Source organism: Heteronotia binoei, chromosome 2, assembly GCF_032191835.1.
Source record: "Heteronotia binoei isolate CCM8104 ecotype False Entrance Well chromosome 2, APGP_CSIRO_Hbin_v1, whole genome shotgun sequence".
In the NCBI taxonomy this organism is placed as follows: Eukaryota; Metazoa; Chordata; class Lepidosauria; order Squamata; family Gekkonidae; genus Heteronotia; species Heteronotia binoei.
Genome location: NC_083224.1, coordinates 122,127,622 through 122,151,348, shown reverse-complemented (window position 1 = coordinate 122,151,348; position 23,727 = coordinate 122,127,622). Strand labels below are relative to the sequence as shown.

Sequence of the window (23,727 nt, the reverse complement as noted above, 5' to 3'; positions counted from 1 at the left end):
CCATAAACTGTTCTTTTGCTATCTTCATGGTTCTTGTGAGAAGTAAGTATACATAATGTTTATTATTCAGTTAGATAGTAGTAGCTGAATACATTCATTTTGATTCACAACAGACAGAACAACTGATCATTTGTTCTGGTTACACAACTTGCTATTTTAAGGGGCAGAATAAAGTAATCCCTATAAGAAAGATACGTTTTTACATGGAAGACATGTGCATTCAATATTTTTACCTTTTTATTAAAGCATACTTCTCCATACAGAACATTGTTTCTGCTGTTACAGATTTATATATTAGGTCTCTAATAAAAATAAGATGATAGATACTTTTAAATGAAAACTAAAAAGAAATATCACAAAACATATCACCTCGAGGCAGATTTGCTACTGGCTCCCAATTCTGCAGTGATATTATTTGATTTAAAAGCTACACTGTTAATAAGATAGACATCCAAATTATATTTGGAGATAGGAAACCAAACTCAGCTCACATCTAATAATTGTTTTTGTCTATTATGATTGCTTGTAGTTTAATATTAGTAACATACCTTTTAAAATTGGGGGGGGGGGGGATGCATTATTACCTCCTCCTTTTAAGGTTCAACTACAAGCTTAATGAGTAGTCATTGTAAGATCATATTGCTAAGCAGTTCCTTAACTCGCTATTCCACACCTAATTGCATCAGTATTACCATTAAAAATACTATTGCTAGAGATGCACCTCTGAGCAAAATGCATTATGAGCTCGGAATTTCATGATTATATTATTCAACAATATCAGGGCTCAGGGAGAAAAATGGACTAAACAGTAATTTTTTCATTCACTGGCTCTTGCTTCAAGTTCAACTGAAGGTAAAAACAAGAAGATTTCCTCAGCACTTGCTCTCAACAGAACTGGTTGTATATGGTAGATGTGCCAAACAAATTACACTGGTTCTCTTCATGGGGGCCCTCAGGTATGTGGCTGGCCTCAAGGAGGTTGAGTGCTGGCCAGCTGAATCAAGGTTGTCTCGCTGCTCAGAGAACTGCTTTACAGTACACCTTCCAAAACTGAGGATAAATTAGCCTAAATGAAATGAACCAACAATTGTGTTCAGGTTGTTGTCAAGATCTGAACTGAACCTGGAATTGCTAGAGGCTGCACAGAACAATGTCAGCATCTTAGGGAACGAGCCTGGAATAACATCTAACACTTTACCATACCTGGATCATACAGTATCATAGGTCTTTATCAGAATGTTTCAATATATTCATCTACCATCAAAGAAAATAATTCATTTTATATATTTACAAAGGGCACTTCAAGACTATAGCTACACAATAAACTTTAAAACTTTCAAGGAAATATACCATGTTCATGCTCGCCCATGTTTGTTCGAAGAGTAAATGTTCTCCTGGAAAGCTGCCAATACTCTAGTGCAAAATGTTCTCACAGCAAGACAAAATCCTCAGCACTAAAATGTTTCAGTTTTTTATTTTCATCCTCAGAGAAAAGGGTTCTCTCTTCCCAAAATGGACTCATCACAAAATCATAGTCTCTAGAATGCCCATTTACAAAGGTAAACAAGGGATATTTCTCCTTAGAAGAGGATTTGAGAATCTACAGTAAAGGACAATATCAGAAAGAAAACAATGATTAGAAGATAGAAATTGCTGTAATCTTGTAAATAGAGCATTCATTTTTAACATTAAATGGAAAACATTGCATGTGGGATGCATGAATCACCCAAAGGCACCCTCTTTTCAGGCTTTCAGTGTACTTTTCAATACTGCAGCTTATATATCTATCCAGAAGAGAGGTGCATACAGAACTAGTATGTGCAACCTTCAATTTCTGCACAGTGACAACATGCAATTTACTGCTTCAGACAGACATTGCACCAGAAGCACTTTATACATCCTAACTTGTTCTTTATAACATCTAAAGCCTGCTGAGTTCATAGCATCCAAGCTTTGAATCTGGAACTCACTGGCTGACATTCTCTTAGCAGCTGTGCTCTATCAGCTCTCAGGATTATTATACTTTGAATACATATAAGATTGTAGTGCCATATATTAACATTGCATAAATCTGCAGCTAAAGTATATGGATTTTAAAAATAGTTTTAATTGCAGCAGTTATTAAAAAACAAGTCCTGGAAAAAAACCAAGCTTGCAATCACATTGCACAATTTTTACTATACTCTGCAGTTTTAAACTTTATTCTAGCATATTTTAATTATTTCCTTCTGGTGTTGTTGTGAAAGAGAAGGACAAGGAAAACTGAAACAAAATCAGTTGTAAGTGAAGGAAAAAAGGAGGAATAATTTACTAGGGAAAATTTTAGGAAGGAGGGCACAGAGCAATAGATCTCAAGGGACAGGGTCATTAGATTGAGTCTTTTTATTATTTGGCTATTGGATCAATTCAACCCACATCAATAACAGAAGTTCACAGCATTCTGATGGCTGTTTGGTAGCCTGTGAAATTAGCTGGCAGGCCTCCTCCTCTTGTTAATTGACAGGTGTCTTGCAAAATGACAGCTATCACCACTGATCAGTAAAAAATGGTTACTTCCTCATGAGTCTGATGCATTTCTTTCAGTTGTAGAAGAATACATACATGGGAGTTTGCAAGGGCAATACATTTGACTGTAGTAGTTGCAGTGCTGCACTTGATCACTTAGGACACAACGATGTGAAACATGATTATATCAACTTTCCTTGTTTTTCTGTATGTTACTCAAGGGTTAATACACAGAAATGTGATTTGAAAGTTGTGCAGCTTGAAATAAGAGCCCTGCTTAACCATTCCTGATTGTAAACTTTCTTCAGACACTTTTCATATAGTTCCAATTATTTTTCCTACCAACTACGAGAGATAAAAACTTCAGATTGGATCAAATGATCTGCTAGCAGAGCTTGGTTCACAGAACTCTCTCACTTTCCCTATCCTGCTGTAACTCCTACTCCACACCTCCAATGCTATCCTGGTGTTTAAGAACCCCTAGGAACAGCACTGAGTTCACATGAGAGTCAACAAAAACTGCCACGTTGCCATAGTTGCCCTTGCACCTGCAGAAATAGACTATAGGATCCAACCTGTTTCTTAAAAATGGAACTGATACAATTTTTCACACCAGATACTTCCAGCATAAACTCATGTATGTATATGAATGTGGCCATTTCAATAGAAATGAAATTATTTTCAAGGATATTTTCTATGTTAAACTCTTTTTAATGTTAAAAAAAAAATTCCTCATCACAGATGGAAAGCTAGTCCTAGTGGTACTTGTCTCCAAAGGGATGCATTTGAAATGCTTCTTGTGAAAACACACACATGAAAAATGTGACAATGCACTGACAATCAACTTTGTTTTTAGGAAAGGCCATTTTGATTACTGCTGTATTCTGCAGAGTTATCCCTTTTATACCTATGGAAACTGGAACAGTATAATGACTGAGTGTGAATTACACACCAGGAAGGTCCTCAAGTCTAACCTCATCCATGTACAATATAGCCTTAGGTAAGCCACTTCCCAGTTTCGGCACTTCCACCAAACACTATTTCAGTGCCAAGTGTTATTACTACTATACTGTATCTGCAGCACTTTCTATTTCAACAGGGAACAATACGTATCTCAACTTATGTTCCTAATATTCCAGAATTAGTAAAAAGTTGTATTTCAATTACAAAAATATATTAAAAATATTAGTTAAACTGGGATGGATGCCAATTCTTCTTAGATGTTCTTGGACCTGTTATAAGTGCTTGGCAGCTGCACGCATTGTTTTGACCAGTATAATGTATGTTTTCTGATATGACATCAGAGAAATACCATTCCTAATCAGAAGTTAGATACCTATAATGTTTTCAGGCAAGGTAAATCTTTATTTTGAGCTGGTTTAAAAAAAATAAAAGATGGGGGAAAGAATGCTCAAAGAAGGGAAAATGAAGGGTGAAGAAAATGAAGACCAGAACTGCTGTTCTTTTCCCATGCATTAAATGTAACTGTTTTCCTTCCCCCTTATTCAGTTGAGACTAAATGCCATAAACTAACCTATGTTTACTTGGATCTAGGAGGCACTTTCTTAGTAATTTTAAATGGTGCTAAAACATAGTAATAATATTTTATCTGTAAATTTAACAAATACACACTTATGCTAACAAGTAATAATGCACAATTTAGTTTGATTTAATATTACCATTTAGAATCATCCCCAAAGAATTGATTGCCTTTTAAAGATTCTTCTGGAGGTTGTGCCTAAAAAAGTGACTTTTCTACAGAAATATTTTTGTTTAAATGCTGCCACCTAGTGGGTTAATCCTATACTTCATTGGCACATACCTAAACATGCTAAAAAAAATTATGTCTGCTCTCAGAGATAATTTAATTTCAGCAATACACTGAGGTAAAATCTTGTATAGTAGTGTAAGTCAAATAAAAACTGGACAGTCATTTTCCTTTCCTACTTAAACATTAAGATATAGCTTGTTTTCAAATGTAAAAAGGCATACACATTTACATACTTGCAGCATAAATGGTGTTTCTTTTGTTACTGAGCTATCAACTTAAAATGTATTTCTCTGTATATATTTTACAAGTTAAATGATTTGCTTTCATAAAACGAGAGAAAACTGCAAAGGAATTGGCATATTTGGCCCAGTTCAAGACAGGAATTAAAGGTTAGTGTGGTTTCTATAACATAAAAAGGCTGTACCAAAGCAAGGACTCTCAGTGAAACATTTGTTTCATCATGTGGACACTTACCTTAGTAATTTCTTCAGAAGCCCTCTCAAAGTCTTGCACACTTCGACAATATAACCCTATTGTGCAGCTAGGATCCATTTTCTTAAAACACATCTTTTTGGGTGAAGAACAGTGAAATGACTGCAGTTTGCAAGAAACGAATAAAACAAAATAGTTCATAGACTAATGCCTTCATTCACGCCTTTAAGAGACATTCATGCTATATATTTACTTTCATTCATGCCTTTAGCAAACAATAATCATCAAAGGTTATCCCACTCAATTCAAAACACAACTTCAGGTGATAAAATCTATAGCTGCCGAAGTCAGCAGTTGAAAGTATTATTTTCCAATTAATTATAGAAGCAAAGTAATAAGTCTAGTACAATGATCCTATAGATCCTCTTACTTTCAGTTAATTCCAAGTAAATAATTATAATCAGGTATTCTAATGAATCCAAGGTGACAATACTGGTATTGCGATGACTTGCATAATTCAAAGATAGGTTGGCAGGTCAGAATCAAAGGAAATTTTCCACAAGGAGAAAAGGAGTGGGGTTAGTTTTCATTGCGCAATCGCTCATTATTCTTAAGAAACCCACCTCAACAAAGCAATGTTTTGGGAGTTTGGGGGAGGGTAAATTGAAAAAAATTCCTTACAAGTCCCTGTCCTTGATTGGCATCAATTTCATCTTGCAGTTGCATGCAAGACTTATATTGAACTGGCTTATATTGCAGGCAATAAGTGATCCTGCAAGTACTTGGTCCCATTTAAGGACTTTAAGCAGTTAAAAACTAGCACTTTCAATTCTACCCAGAAACAAATTGGGAGCACCAATAGATCTTTTAGAATATTCAAATTAAAGACAGTTGAAAAAATGTTGATATCTGTTAAGAATTATCCAGCAGCTTGTTTCTCTAATCCTTACATTATTTTATATGAGAACTAATCACAAGACAATATGGCTGAGAACAGACGGGCATTCTCGGGTGGCTTGGAGGCGTCCCAAATCAGGACGGCTCAAAAACAGCCATCTTGGAGCCTCCACACATTCACCCGCATGCCGACCACATCCCATCCGTGAGGCGGCTAGGCGCCTCGATGCGGGAAACCCAGAAGCCGGATTCCTTTTTTTCCCCTTGAGGGGCAGGCACTGATGTGCATGAGCGCACCAGTGCTCTGAATGGGTTCTTTTAAAAAAAAACTGGGAACAGCTTGGCAGTCCCACACTGCCAAGTCGCCTCACTTGCGCCCTTCCCCGTCCAGATGGCGGGGAGGCAACTGACAGCTGGCTCAAAAATTTGCTACCACTTTGGAAGTGGTAGCTTTTTGAGCCGGTCTCGGGCACCTGGAGGACAGGGTGAGGATGGGAGGAGGATGGCTGGCAGATGTTGCTGTCTGAACAGATTTTTTGGGCCGACTTCAGAGGCGTCTCTGAGTCGGCCCAAAGTGCTGGTCTGTAATCAGCTGCAATGTCGTAAAATAAAATCTTAATGTTTCATTGCATTATATGGGTTGCCATGTGAGCCTATAGTTACTTACGGCTTTGTCATTTAAGTATATACATAAAGTCATAAAGCTGCCTTATACAGAGTCAGACCACTGGTCCATCAAGGTCAATATTGTCTGTTCTGACAGGCATTGGTTCTCCAGAGTCTCTGCTCCATGTGCTTCACATCTTATTACTGTATCTTTTCTGCTGGAGGGTGAACCTGGGACCCTCTGCACTCAAAACAGAGGTTCTGCTATTGAGTCTCAGGTCCTCATGGTCACAAACTGATTCAACAGAAGCTATTTAAAATTTCTGTTTCATTTAAACTAGAATACATGATTTAAACTAGAATACACGAGGCTTGCAGTCTGTAAGAGCAACCAAGAACTCCATTACAGCTTGTCACAGACATTCAGAACCACAATGAATTTTTAAATGGACTTAAAAATCAGGAGACTTTAAAACACAATACCCATGGGGCTCTTATTATTAACATGTCATCATTAAGGCTATGCATGATGCACATACACAGTTTTCAAACTGGCCTCTGCAACCAGGAGAGTAACTTAAATTGTAAATGACAATCCAGATAACATGCGGTCTGGGATACCTAAAGAAGCGGTTGTTGGTAGCAGTAAATATTGAAGCAATTTCTCTTACATTTTATTTCCTCCTGCCATTATCCCATGTTCAACTTTGCAGCTGGGAGCAGCAAGACCGCAGCAGATACCCTAACAGCAGATCATATACATATACCTGAACTGCGGCATATTAGATTAGCCTGTATAAAGCAGTTAGATTCTCTGGTATCTGGCAAAGGGAGCTTTGACTCTCAAAAGCTTATACCATGAAAATCTTGTTGGGTCTCCAAAATGCTGCTGGACTCAAATCTAACAGTTCTACTGAAGACCAGCATGGCTGCCCTCTGAAACTACCTTGTACAGAAAATACTATTGACTGGTTCCATGCCTCAGATTTTTATTTATTTATTATTTGTTTGTTCGTTCATTTATTTTGTAGGCTTATATCCCACCCTTTCCCATAATAGGCTCAGGGCAGATCACAACAAAAATTGGACAATAAAAACCTACAATTCAAATTTAAGACAATACAATAAAACCAAAACAGTAGAACAATAAAACAAAACAAGGTGCAAATGAGGCAACAATAGTCACATGAGGCAACTAATGTTCTCAAAATCTTTTTTGTATTGTCTCCATTCAAGTCCTGGGTCCAAAACTTATTGGTAGATGTCAGTATAATATTTGGAATATTTCTGCGCCTAAAATTAGTCTGGGAATAGTTTTGTGCTCCCCTCCCCAACAAACAAACACACACTTAGCAGAACTGTCTCACCCATATTATATGCTGGACATATAATGCTTGAAAACTTATGTGTAAGTACTCTGTATGCGGGGGTGTCAAACATGCAACACATGGGCTGGATCAAGCCCCAGAGGGCTTCTATCAGGCCTGTGAGCACGTAACTGTTGCCTGTTTCCTTCTCCCTCTCTTGCTTCCTTCTGCATCACAGCTTCCTTTGTCAGGCTTGCTTAATCAAGCTACAGAACAAAGCCTCTATTTTATCCATTGGCTGACCAGCACACGAAGTAACATGTACAAAAGCTCGCAATGCCCAGCCATTTCATATTTTCCTCTGGGTCTTAGGATCAAAGCATTGACCATGAGATTTCTGTAATGAATGTCAGTAAATCAAAAGTAGATTTGCAACTTACAGATACACACCTGAACAATACCTAAACAGCATACTCAAGATTACTACAGCACAGACATTGTCTCCAGATTTTGATGTAGTAATTCAGAGCATCAGTTATTAGAGATAAATAAACAAAATACTGCAAGAGCGCTAATCTTTTAAGCTTGTTTTAAGTCTTCAAAAAATCTTTAATTGTGTTTGTCTGTCTCCTTTATAAAGTTTATATCTCCACTACCTGGCATTACATTTTATGACACACATGGCCCGGCCCGACAAGGTCTCATTTATGTCAGCTCCAGCCCTCATAACAAATGAGTTCAACACTCCTGTGGCTGAAGAATATTGAGAGTGTGATATTTCTCTGGTGGAAGCCTCACTTTTTAAACACAGGCTTTGGCTCCCTCAAGGTAAAAATCAGATGCACATCTTTGGATGTAAATTCCATTGCAAAAAAAAAGCATTTCACATGTATCCGTTTCTATTTTTCTAATACCAAGAACAACAACAGAAGATCTAAGTAATTAGTTTAGTTCATATATGAAGCAAACAGTGCTAGTTCTTTATCCATCCTACCTCAAGGGGGAAATCCTTTATGCTGACATCTACAAAAGACTGGCAGTAATGAGGATCCATGTAAATCAAACTGTCATCTACAAGGACAAAACAAAAGACAAGTAATTCAAAAAACACCTTATTATTACACAGCTTACAATCCAATTTCTATGCAGAACAGTTGGGGGGGGGGGGACCCAGAGCAAGGAACTGCCTGCCAAGCTGATATTCATTGACCGAAGCGTACGTTTTTGCAGGACAGATTAACTTTTGCATAATCAAATATGCTTGTAGAAGCAGAATTTTGATAAAGTGATGAAACTGTCATTTAATTTTTGGAGATAAAATTACTTTTACAAACATGCAATTATATTCCTAGAGTTTGCATATGAAAAATGCATTGCACTTCCTCATCATGACAGGAAGAACATATTTGCTTGTCATTTGGTCATCAACTTGCACCACTTAAACTACTAAAGGGTAAATATATAACTAAGAACTGCCAGGCTGGAAACAGCAAAAGGCTCTCAGAGTTGGATGAAACAAATTATGCCTTGTTTGTGCAACAAAGAAAATTAAATGTACATTTTACAGAATCCAATTACCACATGGGGCAAGTGACAAATGACTGGACTTTAGAGAGACTGATAAATTAATAAAGTACTCATTTTGCTATTTTAATCATTCTATTTCCTACCGCTCTTATATTAACTCCCAAGTTTAGAGGGGAGAAGGGGGGAGATCCTGCCCTGAAAATGACATATCTTATTAAAACACTAACCTTGAAATCCAGCAAAGTAGTATGACTGCTTAGGTTTGCCACCAATAATACCAATGCAGTATTCAAGACTCAAAATTCCCTGTCATCGCAACAAAAATAATTCAGATTTAAGACTTCATAGAAAATAATTGTAAAACAACAGTGCAGTAACCTTGGCCCTTATAGCAAATGGCAGCCAGTTTCTGTCCTGCAAAACAGACCACTTTCAAATAAATTGCTACTTCTATGAAGATTTCCCCATTATTTTCTGTGGTGGGGAGGGAGATACTCAGCATCATGCATTTCAGAATCAAGGAACTGTAAATGCTGCGTTCATGGGTTTCTAGATCACAGCCAATAAGGGAAAGCAGAAGGTAGTCTACCTCAAAATGGATTTCAGATGTACTTCATTCTAAGAACGTAAGTTTATTCATACTGGTGTCAGTGGACTTTGTAGCGCTATCCTGAGGTTTTCATTAAATTTTTGAGGAAATTACAAATTAGGTCGAGGTATAAAGTTGATAAGGAACTAGGCTTTGTTAAAAAAATTAATGAATTTGATAATCTAATTTTGTATTCTGATCAAAAATCGATTTCTAAAATTTATAGTTGGTTGTTAGAGAAAAGAAAGCAGGATGAAATAGTGAAAGAGAGTTTGGTAAAGTGGATGCAAGATCTTGGTTATAATATAGAATTAATGGATTGGGAGAAAATCTGGAAAGAGAATGTTAAACTAACTAAATCAGCCACGCTTAGAGAAAATCTATATAAGATGGCCTATCATTGGTACTTTACGCCTGAGAAATTAGCAAAAATGCATCCTCGTTCTTTGAACAAATGCTGGAAATGTAACAAGATAAAAGGAACACTATACCATTGTTGGTGGCAATGTGAAAAAGCCAAATAATACTGGGCGCAGATTTATATATGGATTAAAAAAATATTAAAAATAAGTGTACCGCATACTCCTGAATTGTATTTGCTAAATATATGCAAGAATTCCATGCCTAATGCAATTAAGAAACTTCTATTAAATATAGTAACCATGGCGAGGATAATATATGCCAGGCATTGGAAATCTCTGCAGGTACCAGGGAAGGAGGAATTTCTACAAAAATTGTAAGAGATAGCAGAAATGGACATTCTAATGGTTAAACTTAGAGATGGGAAAGTAGAGAAATGTAAGGAATCTTGGAAATTGTTTTATGATTGGGTAAAAGTTTATGATTATTGAAAAGATGGAACTGATGTATATACACTGTGTTAATCCTTAAACTCCTTCAAGTGTTATATGTATTGTTGTCATGTTGACTGTGTGTTTTTCTTTTTGTTCAATAAATATTTTGTTTACGGGAAAAAAATTTTTTTGAGGAAAGGGAATGTTCATATGTATTGGTTGCAGGTTGCAAATCTAGCACTTGTTTATAAATCCAGTTCTTCTTACTATTCCTTTTCTTGCCCTTTATTTCCTCCTTTTATTTCACTTATTCAGAGAAAAGGCAGGCAAGTATATTGAACCCACAATTGTTATACCATTACCTTACACTAATTCATTAATTGCTATTTGCTTATGAAGCACTAGTAGTACAGCATGCTGCCTGTTTTATAGGCAGTGAACAAAAATGTAACAAAATGTCAACAATCAAAAACAATAATATTGACCTTTCACAATTGGAATATTTCACTACTTTCAACAAGCAATTCCAAACAAGTTTAACTGAAAAAACCATGATTTAATGATTACTGAAGACTTATTGAACCAATTAACTTAGCAAAACTCATAAGATCCAAGAGAAAGAACATAATGACTTCCCTTAGATATAGAAAATATATATAGGTACCATAAATTATGCTAACATTGGTTGTTATCTGATCCTACTGATCCATATTTATATTCAAGTGCTTTCCAGAGGATATAAATATACATATCTGCAAGGCATGCTGAGGAATTCATACTATCAGTCTGTCAACAGCATCTTTACTGCAATCTAAGTTATTATTTAAAATATTATTGAAAAGTGTATAATTTGGAAAGAAAAAAGTCTTATATGGTCATAATAGGATAGGGCATATTCAGATGATGTGTTACCCTTCCAACACTGAGAATACCAAACTCTTAAATAGCAAACACATACTAATTGTGAACAATTCTTAGAGTTATAGCATCTTCAAAATATGTTGTATGCTTCTACGGTATATGAAGGAAATCTATTTCTCAAAACCCCACTATCATAAGTACCAAGAAACTATATAGTGAGAAAACAACAAACCTGGTATAAAAATAGAGCAGGTTGTTAAAACAATTCATATACTCTTGTTCTTGTTACTAACACGCACACACACACAGAAGCAAGAGCCCAAAATGTAAACACCAGCTATACTCCAAAAGAAATGGGGTGGCCTTTGTTAAACAACTGATTAGTGGCATTTATGTTAGGTGTACTAAGCAGATGGATCTTTGGTAACATTTTAAAAACAAGGTCACATGGAGAAGCTCATTGACGAAAACACCAATACAGATGAAATGAGATTAATCCTTATTATCTGGTATTACTGCATCAGAGGCCTCTCTCATAGACACTTGGGAAAAGAATAGTTACAACTGCTTTAACACTGAGAATTCAGTGTTAAGACATAATTACAGAGAATAGAAATTTAAAATTTCTGAAGTCAAACTTTATGATCTACATCTGTAAAGTCATAAATACATTTAATATATTTAATACAGTGAAGATTACCATATTTAAGTGTCCTTTTCTATGATCTAGTATAACTTTCTGAAAGGTGACTGAACTTATTTCATACCTTCACAAACTCTAGGTATTCCATATTGGTTCTTTCACCACCAAGTCTCACAGGAATTAATATAATTACAGCTTTGGTATTTGTTTTTTGAGGATCCACAAAAGAGCACTGTTTATCAATAACATCAGACTTGTAAACTTGAAAGACAGACAAGAATAAGATTGATTATACACTTCCATTTACATTAAACACAAACTGAGCAATATCTATGAAACATAAGACTTTTACTAGTTTTAAGTAAGGGATATAAAAGTAATTTGTTATGATCATGCTGTATTGATCCCTATGCTTTCCCCCTGCTGACCAATGAGCTGTGTGCATGTCCATATATGCAATGTATTTGTCTGAGGCCAACATGGCACACAGAGGCACTGAAATCCATGAAGGCACTACCAATAATTGCAGGCTTGCAGTATGACTGCTGCATTGGCATCAAGTGGACAAACAAGGCATGTGCCCTTTGGCTTGTTCGACCAGGAACATTGCTTACATACTGTGGCACTGTGGGATGTGGTCCACCTATGTGCCACATCCAAATAATGGATTACAGTCTTGGGGTGATAAAATTGGTCCACTGAGTCAATTCACCTTACATCTGTGCTTCCCGCACTCACTAGAACATCATACATCAAAGAAGGCGCTTAACTATGGCAAACTTCAGAGATACCTGGGAGCTGAATATAGCACAGCCAGGTAATTACAATATATTGCATTTTTCTCTTTATTAAGTGTCCTTGTTAGACACTAACAAAGCATTAGTATCCAGGACTGCTTGAAAGCAACAGATGATCAGAACCATTATGCTGCCGTTTATCCAAGAAAAGGATTCTCTCACAGGTTGCCACTCAAATTTTATTTTTCATTTCCCTGACCAACATTTGTCAATTTCCCTGACCACCATTCAAATATAACCACAAGTTAAAAAATGAATAGATTGTGTTGCATTAATGCAAGGCTTCATGAAATGTTCCACTCTACAACTACACAAGTCTCAACTGCAAAAATATTTGTCGAAGTAAGAGATTTAATATCAGCTTCTTTCAACATTAACTGCAGCAACATCTGTTTTGCAATTGCACCAAAAATTACACCAAGATACAAAATACAAACAATTCAAGTAAACTCTGAATGCTAACAAGTAGGAACTTTCCAAAGCTGGGAAAGTTTCACTTTCACTTTCTGGTTCCAGAAAGTGTAATGAGCAGATCAGCAGCAAGAAAGGAGGTGGAGTTTCTGCAATCTAGAGAAGTAGACAATCCTCATTTGCAACCCTTATGCATGGGAGAAATGAGGAAAGAGGGTGAGAAAGATGGTACTCTGTAAACTCCAGCAGGAACAAGCAATCACATTTGCAAAATTTACTTTGCATGGTGCAGAGTAGAAAGTGCTAGTTGTCTGTGAAACCCAACAGTGGCAAAACTAGGGTTGCCAAGTCCAACCCCAGAAATATCTGGGGACTTTGGGGGTGGAGCCAGGAGACACTGGGGTGGAGCTAGAGGGAGGGGGGAAATGGCGCCAGGAAGCGTGGCAAGCCGCCCCGCCGCTGCCGCCTCTTCTCCGCTCGCCGTGGCTGCTCCTCTGAGATGGGCTCAGCCTGAGCCCATCTCGAAAGAGCAGCCACGGCGAGCGGAGAAGAGGCGGCAGCGGCGCAGCGGAGACACTGGGGTGGAGCTAGAGGGAGGGGGGAAACGGCGCCAGGAAGCGTGGCAAGCCGCCCCGCAGCTGCCGCCTCTTCTCCTCTCGCTGTGGCTGCTCCTCTGAGATGGGCTCAGCCTGAGCCCATCTCGAAGGAGCAGCCACGGCGAGCGGAGAAGAGGCGGCAGCGGCGCAGCGGCCTCTTCTCTGCTCACCGTGGCTGCTCCTCCGAGATGGGCTCAGCCTGAGTCCATCTCGGAGGAGCAGCCACGGCGAGTGGAAAAGAGGCAGCAGCGGTGCGGCGGCCTCGCCCGCTCCGCCTCTGGGGTGGAAGCGGAGGGGGGTGTGGAGGCGGGCCGGGGGCGTGGCGAGCCACAAGTCTGGGTCCTAGAAGGGCCCGGATTCGCGGCTCGCCATGCTCCTGGCCTGCCTCGCCCTCCCCTGCGCTGCTGCCGCCTCTTGGCTGCTCCTCCGAGATGGGCTCAGCCTGGGCCCATCTCGGAGGAGCAACTGCGGTGGGCAGAGAGGGGGCGGCAGTGGTGCGGCGCGGCGGCCTCGCCCGCTCCCCGGCGCTGTTTCCCCCCTCTTCCCCCGCTTCCATTCTTTTGGGGAGCAGGGGAAGAGGGTGGAAATCCTGTGGTCCCCTGCCAGGGCGGGAGGGTTGGGAAGCCTAGGCAAAACTCATTTGCAACTCTGTGCTGGGTTTAGCAGGAGACAAAACATCCATTCCACATACAAGCATGACCCCAAAAACATGCTTATCCTTATATGTAGGTTAAATGCTAGTTAAACTAGCAGGTAGGCATGAAAACAGTTAAATGTTTAAAGTTTGTATACTGTTAAACGTTTAAACTAGTGTTGCTTTTCAAATGCTACAGGCAGACCTTGGAAATCATGCAGGGACAGAGCTCAACAAATACATTAGGCTGCTTGCTGGGGGTGGAGCTAAGAAAAAGATGGAGCTGGGAAAGGGCATCATTAAGTTTTGCTTGTATTCTGCTGCTTCTTTATTCCAGTTGCCACAAGAACAGACCACGCTCTCACAGCTGCAGGTCAAAAATCCACTGCTTTAATATATTTTAATAACAATTTCCCTGACCTTCCCTGACCAATTTCCATTTCCCTGACTTTCCCTGACTTTCCAGAAAGTGGCAACCCTGTCTCAGTGATGCTGCTTTACTGCCTAATTTATTTCTGTATTCTATGTAAAGTGATCACAAAGATTATTGCTTCAGGGTGGAAAGAAATAACATTTTTGATTGATCTAATATTGTAGGAATACTCTTAATGAATATTCTTTCAATTACTATTTTTGTACACAAAAATTAATACACCACAAAATGGTTTGTGTGCAGTAGGAGAGAAGAATAAGGAATCCAAGGCACTGAGTCAATAAGCCCACAACACGTAATAGAAAATCTGCAGAAACCAAACACATGCTCAGCAAATCAGTGACATCCATGATAATAAATTTATCTTTTAGATAAATTTTCAAAATATTATTCAAATACAGTCCATGCAGTTCCTCTGATAAACAAAAATTACTAAATTTCCAGTTATCACAATCAATGTAGGTTGGTACTTGGAGTAAAACAACAAAAACAAAAGGCCTAATGATTTAAACGGAATACTACATGGCCATGTTGTTCTCCATCTTTTTAGCAAGGGCTTTTTTTGTAGCAGGAACTCCTTTGCATATTAGGCCACACACCCCTGATGTAGCCAATCCTCTTGAAGCTTACAGGGTGATTAACATGTGGAATTCACTGCCACAGGAGGTGGTGGCGGCCACAAGCATAGCCACCTTCAAGAGGGGGTTAGATAAAAATATGGAGCAGAGGTCCATCAGTGGCTATTAGCCACAGTGTGTGTGTGTGTGTGCGTGTGTGTGTGTATATATATATATATATATATATATATATATATATTGGCCGCTGTGTGACACAGAATGTTGGACTGGATGGGCCATTGGCCTGATCTAACATGGTTTCTCTTATGTTCTTATGTTCTTAGTAGGCTCAGTACTAAGAGCCTGGTAAGCTCTTGAAGGGTTGGATCCATCAGGGTGTGTCTTAATATACAAAGGAGTTCCTGCTACAAAAAAGCCCTAACTTTAGTTACAATACTGCATTCTTTAATTATAGTACTTGCCTGTGCAGTCTTGAGCAACATACACTATAATTCCTTGTAACTCAGGGTCTCTTGATTCCTCAACAGCTTTTCTGTACATAAACAAAACAGTTATATTTTAGGTTAAACATTGTCTAGAACCTTGAGCTGTTTAGGTCACAATAATCAAATGAGCCAGAGCTTTTTCTGTAGAAAAAGCAAAAACTCATTTGCATATCAGGTCACACCCCCTGACACCCAGCCAGCCAGAACTGTGTTCCTGTGCGTTCCTGCTCAAAAAAAGTCTTGAAATGAGCCATTGTAAGGCAACTGGCTATCCAAGAAACAAGATCAACCTGTCTCTCAAAAAGCTAAACAAGAAAAATCAACCATAAGCAGCAGAACGAGGTAAACACAGTTGCTGTCAAACAGGAAAATAACAGAACTATTAAATTAAAAAGAACAACTGCTTTACTACCCCTATAAAATTCTAGTTGTGTTTTTTTTTCTTTTTTACCTAATTGTCAAAGAAACACCACTATTAAAATAGGTTTGATTTATTTTACTAACAAAAAAAGACTGACATGTTGAAAAATATGAGTGAATGAGAATGAACAGAACACATTTCCATACTGAAAACACACTGGTAACAAGTCAAAGAACACACAACGAATACACAGTATCTGCTGCCAATGATAGCCCAGTGCATGTTCTAGTGGCAAGAATAGATACATACACATCTGAGTCTTGCTATGGTAAACATATGGGAGCTATGTTATGGTAAACATGTAACAGTCTATCTCAGAAATGTAATCGATAGAGGAGATCATATTGTAGGAAGCAGCTCTTAACCTAGAATCTAAAGACATAAGCCGATTGTTTGCATGAAACTTGATCTCAGAGGCTGCTATCTTTTAAAGAAGTTTTGAGTGAACAGTCTGACAAATCATAAACAATCTTTGTAAAAAATTAACTACAAAATAATAATTAGATTATTCTGTGTCATTGTAACAGAAAATGGACACTGAATATTCTGATGAATATATTCACTTCCACCTTTGTAAGAGAATCTATGAATACTGCAGAAGGAGGATGGAGCAGGCTATGATAACACAGCAAAGGTTAATCTTTCACAAAAACATGAAAAGTGATCCTCTGTATCCTGAAACCAACCTTCAGTTCTGAAATAAGAAAGTAAAATTGTACCAAAAATATTCACAAATTTTATATAATAATTTCAGTAATACTTTCCATTATTTACCACTAGATACATAAATAACCTTCACCTCTCAAACAATATATTATTTCCCTGAAGTCTCATTCAAGGTGAATATTCTTGCAATGCAAGCGCTACACAAATCCTGCATCTATATAAATGTAAAAAAATTTACATCTGCACTTTGGCCTCTTGTGCTTAGAAGGCTTAATGATTCAATTTATGACCATATTGAGATCCACCTAGAACATAAGACTGTAAAAATACAAAATCAATTGTGTCCAAAGAAATGGCATATCAAGCAAGGTACATTGTACAGAAAAATCTGACTTTGGGTTTCTTTCTTTTAAAAAAAATCTAGACTGAATGTCACAGACCCTTTACTTTTACTATGATGTAATTATAATATTAATATCCCATACACTTACAATTTCACAAGAATTTGATATGTGCAAAGAAATGCTGAAAACATCAATTTTAAACTCTGACAGTTCATTACACTATCAGTACATTACAGCCCCCAGGTTACAGTATTAAAAAAGGTCTATAATGTTATGCATGTTTCAAGGTTAAAAGAGTTGTTAGTTTTTAGAACATTTCATTAGGTCTGGAATGGATCTTCATACCTTTACTGCCCAGAATAGCCAATATCCAAAAATTAAAGAAATCTGAGTACAATTCACACACCAGATCTTTACTGCTATTTCTTGTTTGTGAAAAACGTACTTGGATCACCAAGAGAACAAAATTTGAGTCCAGTGGCACCTTTTAAGGCCAATGAAGTGAAATTATGGGTATAAGCCTTCATGTGCACACACACTTAGATGAAGTGTTTATTATAAAATATGTGTGCATGTGAAAGCTTATACCCAGAATTACACTTTGTTGGTCTTAAAGGTGCCACAGGACTCAAACTTTTTCTGTTGCTTCAGACCATCTGAATATTTTCTTGGATCACCAATGACAAGGGTATACTAAGAACAATGCACTTTAGCAGTTCTTTGCAAGTGGATTCAGTCTTTTCACACGGTAAAATCCAGTGGCAATAATGCATTGAAAGCGGATTGAAAGTACATTATTCAATGTGGGTGGAAGCACTGTGACAGTGAACATCAAGTTCCTTTGGAGAGCAAGTAATAAGGCATAGAGGCTGAAGCCTTCACTTGATGTTGTCTCCTGGCTCTGGTATTGTGAGGTTTGTTGCCTCTGAATGTGGAGGTAGATCTATTTTCCATGAATCTGTCTGTTCAAAGCTATGTAAGCCGGTGGGGGGGGGGAGGCAGGGAGTTCACTTTCTCTACCCATTAATAATTTTATAGACCTCTATCATGTCCCCCTTCTATACTGAAAAGTCCCAGATTTTTCAACCTTTCCATACAAAAAAGGGACTCCTTAATCACCCTGGCTGCCTTCTTCGGTACTTTTTCCAGCTTTGCAATGTTGTTTTGAAATGTAGTGACCAGAAATACACACAATATTTCAAATCAGGTTACATCACCTATACAAAGGCATTTAATACTGACTTTTATTTTCAATCTGTTTCCTAATAATACCCAACACAGAATTTGCCTTTTTCACTGCTGCGGCACTCTGGATTGAAATTTTCATTGAGCTAAGCACTACAACCCCAAGGTCTCTTTTCCTCTCAGTTTCATCAAGTTCAAACTCCATTAGTGCGTACTTAAAGTTGTGATGGGGAGCATTTATGGTGAAAGATTAAATTGATACTTTGTAATTACCTTAAAACTTGAAGACAGTCCTAAAATACCCTTCCTCTACTCCAATTCTGATAAAATGGTGAAGGTTACTTTAGCGCTTTTTACCTTAAAAGATGTGCCACAACAGCTGGCCCATACCAATCTCCTGCTATTTTTCCAGATTTATTTCCATATTCTATCAGCCGATGCAAGCCAAAATTTGCAAGTGGAGAATCACCAAACCAAGAGATTATTTTTCGGTGATAATGTTCATCTTTTATTTCTCTGTTCCCCTGGACATCTTTCGGAACTTTTTTATGATGGATTGACTGGTTCTTGCACTCTCTCTCTCCTGTAAATGATGCTTCAAGTGATGAAGTGAGCTTTTTTACAGTATGGCTGGTCCACGATTCAGAATCTAAATTTTCAATGACCAGTGCATTTGGCCAGGTCCAGTCTGCAACAGCATTTCAAATATATTATACTTTTTTTTGCTCACACCTTTTCTTATTATCAAAATATCAACTCAAATAATCATATTTTAAAATAGCTTATAACTAGCACTGATTATAAAATTTGAAATTTTAAAAAGTAAAAGTGTTATCAGTTTCTCAGCAAAAAATTACAGCTTATCAAGTTTGTGCTAGCAACTGTACTACAGATTGCCTGCATCAGCATTAATAGTTTTATAGCAAAGTAATTACAGCCCAGAACATCCTTTTACAGGAAAAGGAATCTATGAATTATGCCAGTTATGTATTTTCAACCTTTACCAAGTAATTTTGCAATTATCACCTAGTTAGAGTTTAAATGGGCATTTCCCCATGACTTATGTGGTTGATGTATACTACAACTGCTGCCATATTTTTAGAAGAATGCAGTGCTCCAACCCAAAAACCCAATCTGATCCACAGGCAAACTTGGGAACTTGCCTCTGCCAAGAAAGTGAACAATAAGTCCTTGTGCTAGAAGCATCTGGCCAGTCCTGAGGGTACAACCCCAGCCACAGTCAGTTGTTAATGCTGAGCCCTTGATCTGAGGAAATTCTTCTCTATATGTTAGCCATATTCTAGAAATAAAGTCTTTGCGGAACTCCTCAACATTTCTTGATATTATTTCTTCATTAGCATCATAATTTGATCCATTTGGAGACATCTCACTTGGCTCTACAAGGAAGCATAATAAATGTTTCAGCTAACTAACATATGCTGTAAAATACATGGAAAAAAACCAATACTTTGTGCAAATAATCATTTTTAAAAAACAATCAGAGAACTCTGTAATTGTGTGAACACAACATTAGTTTAGCTCCAGACTAAATGGGCAATTTCCACTGATTCTTCTTTCCTATTGCAGATCCCCCTTCCTGTAATTTCCTCAGGATCCCATATTTCCCAGGAGGAACATTTTGTGGAGATTGGTGGGATGGGGGAGGCAGGAAAGTTCCACTGTACTGTGGGGAAATTTAGTCTAGGTCCAACTAATTGAGAATGAATAGGTATTTGCAATATGGAAACAAGATACAATTAGCAGCTGTTGGCTGGAAAATAACATTTTCAATAGTGCATTTTTGGTAGTATAACTTAAGGCACTGACATTTTGTATAAAATCCTCCATGCAGAAAACAAACTTCTAGTGTGCTGGAGCAGACACTCCTTTGGATATTATTCTCTAAGAAAACAGAATGTAGGTATTATTTCCTTTCTCTAAGTGTAGTACATATTAGAAACTATGATCCTGAATGTGTGTTCCCCCATTTGTTGTGGAATGCAAGAACATTATCCCAGAAAGCATCTATATCCTCCAGGCACAATTCCTGTCTGTGTGCAGAGGAATCTGACAGTGTTTAATAAAACCTTGTTCCCCCGCAGTGTGCTAGGCTGTTGCAAGGAATATGAACAGTGCAATCCTAAGGAGAGTTACTCCAGTTTAAGCCTATTAATTTCAATAGGCTTAGAACGCAGTAACTCTCCTTAGGATTGCACTGTTGATCTACTTGTACTTTCCATATTGCCACCTGCCCCCCCCCCCCCGCTGATTGTCAAGTGCCTTGACTGTGAAAATGGGCTATACAGGGAAACATGAGACATGCACACACTTCCCTGATGTGACTTGGTACAATGTCTATGAGAGTTCCAAAAACTGGACTGTTATGTCAAGAAGGTATTGTGCTCTAAAAGCAAAACAGTTGATCCAGTATACAAAATGCATCCAAAATAAAAGCAGGGGCAAACTGGGCTTAGAATAGATTACATATTTGTTCCACCTACCTTCAGTCTTGAAGTGGTAACATTTTCCCAGCAAAAAGACAGGAGAATTTCTGCTAAAGTAAGTTTTTGTTTTCAACACCCAGCCTAAAAAAAGGAGAGGAAGCCAACAATCAATTGGAGATCTTTCAGAAATCTGGCAGGCTTTATTAACAAAATGTAAATAAATAAATAAATAAACTGGAAGGCTCATTAGAAATCAATTTCACTACTATAAACAATACAAACATGAATTAAGTTCATATTGAATTAAAGCTGTTTAATATTTTTGGTATCTTCAAAATGAAGACATTTTGCAATTTCAATGAATCATAAATATGCATTTAAAATATCAGGCAAAAAAAAAAAGAATGCATTTCCTTTCACTTCTAGACTGGAATAACAGCTAGCCATGTGGAGTGCAGACAGTGAAAAACCATTCAGAAGAGAGACTGGAAAGCATTTTTAAAACTACAAATGACAAAAGTTCTAAAACATGCTAGGAACAGAACTCTGATGAAACCTCCCAAATCTTTATGCATTAAGAAGTGAAAGTCAAGGTACTATTTTCCTTTAAAATATTATAATCCTGAATATAACTATATATTTTTATATATATGAGCATCTAACAGCAGCTCATCTTCCTGGCGACCAGAACGTGTGCGCAGACTTTCTCAGTCAAGGGGGAGCTTCCCTTCACGAATGGGAGCTCAACTGGGACTTCCTCCAACCCATCTTCCAGAGGTGGGGGACACCGGAGATAGATGTCTTCGCCACCCGTGACAACAGAAAAGTGCAGACGATTCTGTTGCCGGGGAGGGAAAGATCTGCTGTCGCTGGGAGACGGCCTCCTGTTTCCGTGGAACCATTGTCACGTATACCTGTTTTCCCCAATTCCGCTAATCACGCGGGTAGTGCAGAAGCTGTACAGGGAATGTCCGGAGGGAATTCTGGTCACCCCATGGTGGCCCAGGCAGCACTGGTTCGCCCCCATCCTGCGGTTATCCAGGGGAGTCTTTCACCATTTTCCCATGGTGTTGAATCTACTGCTATCCCAACAAGGGCTAGTTCCGCATGTTCCGCATCTGAAGCTGACAGCGTGGAGACTCGGGTGAACTCATTATCCCTAAGGGCACAGCACATCATCCTCAATAGTAGGAGAGAATCCACAAGAAAGTCGTACGCCTATAAGTGGGCGCAGTTTATACAATTCACCTCTAGCACCATGGGGGACCCGACGACGGCGGGTCTGCCCGTGATCTTGGACTTTCTACTCGCCCTTCTGGACAAGGGGCTAGCAGTGTCATCCATAAGAGTGTACCTGGCGGCCATCTCAGCCAACCATGCGCAAATCGAAGGGCACTCAGTGTTCGCGCACCCCACTACAAAGAAGTTCCTAAGGGGGTTGACGAGGTTATACCCCTCTGTTAGAGACCCGACTCCATCGTGGGATCTTCCGGGGGTTCTGAAGGCTCTGATGGGAAAGCCCTTTGAGCCTATGGCAACGTGTTCTCTGCAACTGCTGTCGTGGAAGGCGGCGTTCCTAGTGGCCATCACCTCAGCACGGAGAGTAGGGGAACTGGCAGCATTAAGGTGCGATGACCCTTATCTCCGATTTTGGCCAGAGGGTGTGTGGCTCCGTCCGGATATTACATTCCTGCCCAAAGTGGTGTCCTCTTTCCACTTAAACAGGGAGATCTGCCTGCCGGTCTACTTTCCTAACCCGACTACGGAGTTAGAGAGGAGGCTCCACGCCCTGGACGTTAAACGGGCGCTCTCCTTTTATTTGCATAGAGTAGGGCCCTCCCGGAAGGACCCTCGGCTTTTCATCTCTTATGCCCCGGCCTCCTTGGGTCAGAGGATCTTGTCGCAGAGGCTCTCGAAGTGGCTAACAGAGACGATTAAATTGTGCTACCTGCTGCGCAAAAGTCCTCTTCCAGGGCCTATCCGAACGCATTCCACAAGGGCAATGGCTACCTCGGCAGCATTCATGAAGGGAGTGCCATTGCAAGACATTTGTAAGGCTGCCACCTGGTCTTCCCCGCATACCTTCATCAGACATTATGCGCTGGACCTTCAGTGGCATCAAGGTTCATCCGTGGACCGTGCGGTTCTGCAGTCGCTCTCCTGTTGACGGACCATGCAACCCTCCTCCAGGTAGGCTGTTAGCTTGCTATTCTCCCATCAGTGCGATGCACAGAGACCACGAAGAAGATAAACAGGTTTCTTACCTGTAACGGATGATCTTCGAGTGGTCATCTGTGCAGTCACACTACCCGCCCACCTTCCCCACTGCTGTCGGTCCGCCCCAGGGCTCATGCAGCGCTCAGAAGGAACTGGCGGGATGTCCACTCCTGTCCTGGTGAGCATGCACAGAGGGGCTTCTGGGCATGCTCACCGGGACGGGGGCGCGGAAATCCGCAGCTTTGAAGTTACCGATCATGATCAGTGTCGGCGCCTTCTCCCATCAGTGAACCATCAGTGTGACTGCACAGATGACCACTCGAAGATCATCAGTTACAGGTAAGAAACCTGTTTTACTATTTTCCTTTAAAATATTATAATCCTGAATATAACTATATATTTTTTAAATTTTCTCATTGTATTTACCCCTCCCCTTTTAAATTCTTTCCTTCAATTGGCAATAATGGAGGATAGGGACACCTTCTTTTGGGCTCATACAATTGGACCCCCTTGTCCAACCTTTTTAAAACTTGTTGATTTTTTTTGAGGAGAGGCACCAGATGCTATGCTAGCATAAAGACATT

At 39.0% G+C, this 23,727-nt stretch overlaps 1 protein-coding gene across 3 annotated transcripts in view; it reads right to left on the bottom strand.

Annotated features, from left to right (window-relative positions):
• Positions 1 to 215: 215 nt before the first annotated feature.
• Positions 216 to 23,727, bottom strand: part of ATG4C (autophagy related 4C cysteine peptidase) — a 39,073-nt gene continuing 15,561 nt past the window's right edge. For 2 of the 3 annotated variants that reach the window (XM_060231931.1, XM_060231932.1), the window contains 9 exons: positions 20,984 to 21,067; positions 19,646 to 19,879; positions 18,840 to 19,170; positions 15,843 to 15,913; positions 12,057 to 12,193; positions 9,273 to 9,351; positions 8,513 to 8,589; positions 4,751 to 4,870; positions 216 to 1,600 (listed from right to left, as the gene is read on the bottom strand). In XM_060231931.1, coding sequence (XP_060087914.1) covers positions 1,430 to 1,600; positions 4,751 to 4,870; positions 8,513 to 8,589; positions 9,273 to 9,351; positions 12,057 to 12,193; positions 15,843 to 15,913; positions 18,840 to 19,170; positions 19,646 to 19,879; positions 20,984 to 21,067 — 1,304 coding nt within the window. In that variant the 3' untranslated portion in view covers positions 216 to 1,429. The remainder of the gene's footprint in view (positions 1,601 to 4,750; positions 4,871 to 8,512; positions 8,590 to 9,272; positions 9,352 to 12,056; positions 12,194 to 15,842; positions 15,914 to 18,839; positions 19,171 to 19,645; positions 19,880 to 20,983; positions 21,068 to 23,727) is intronic. The other variant, XM_060231933.1, reaches the window with a different exon arrangement.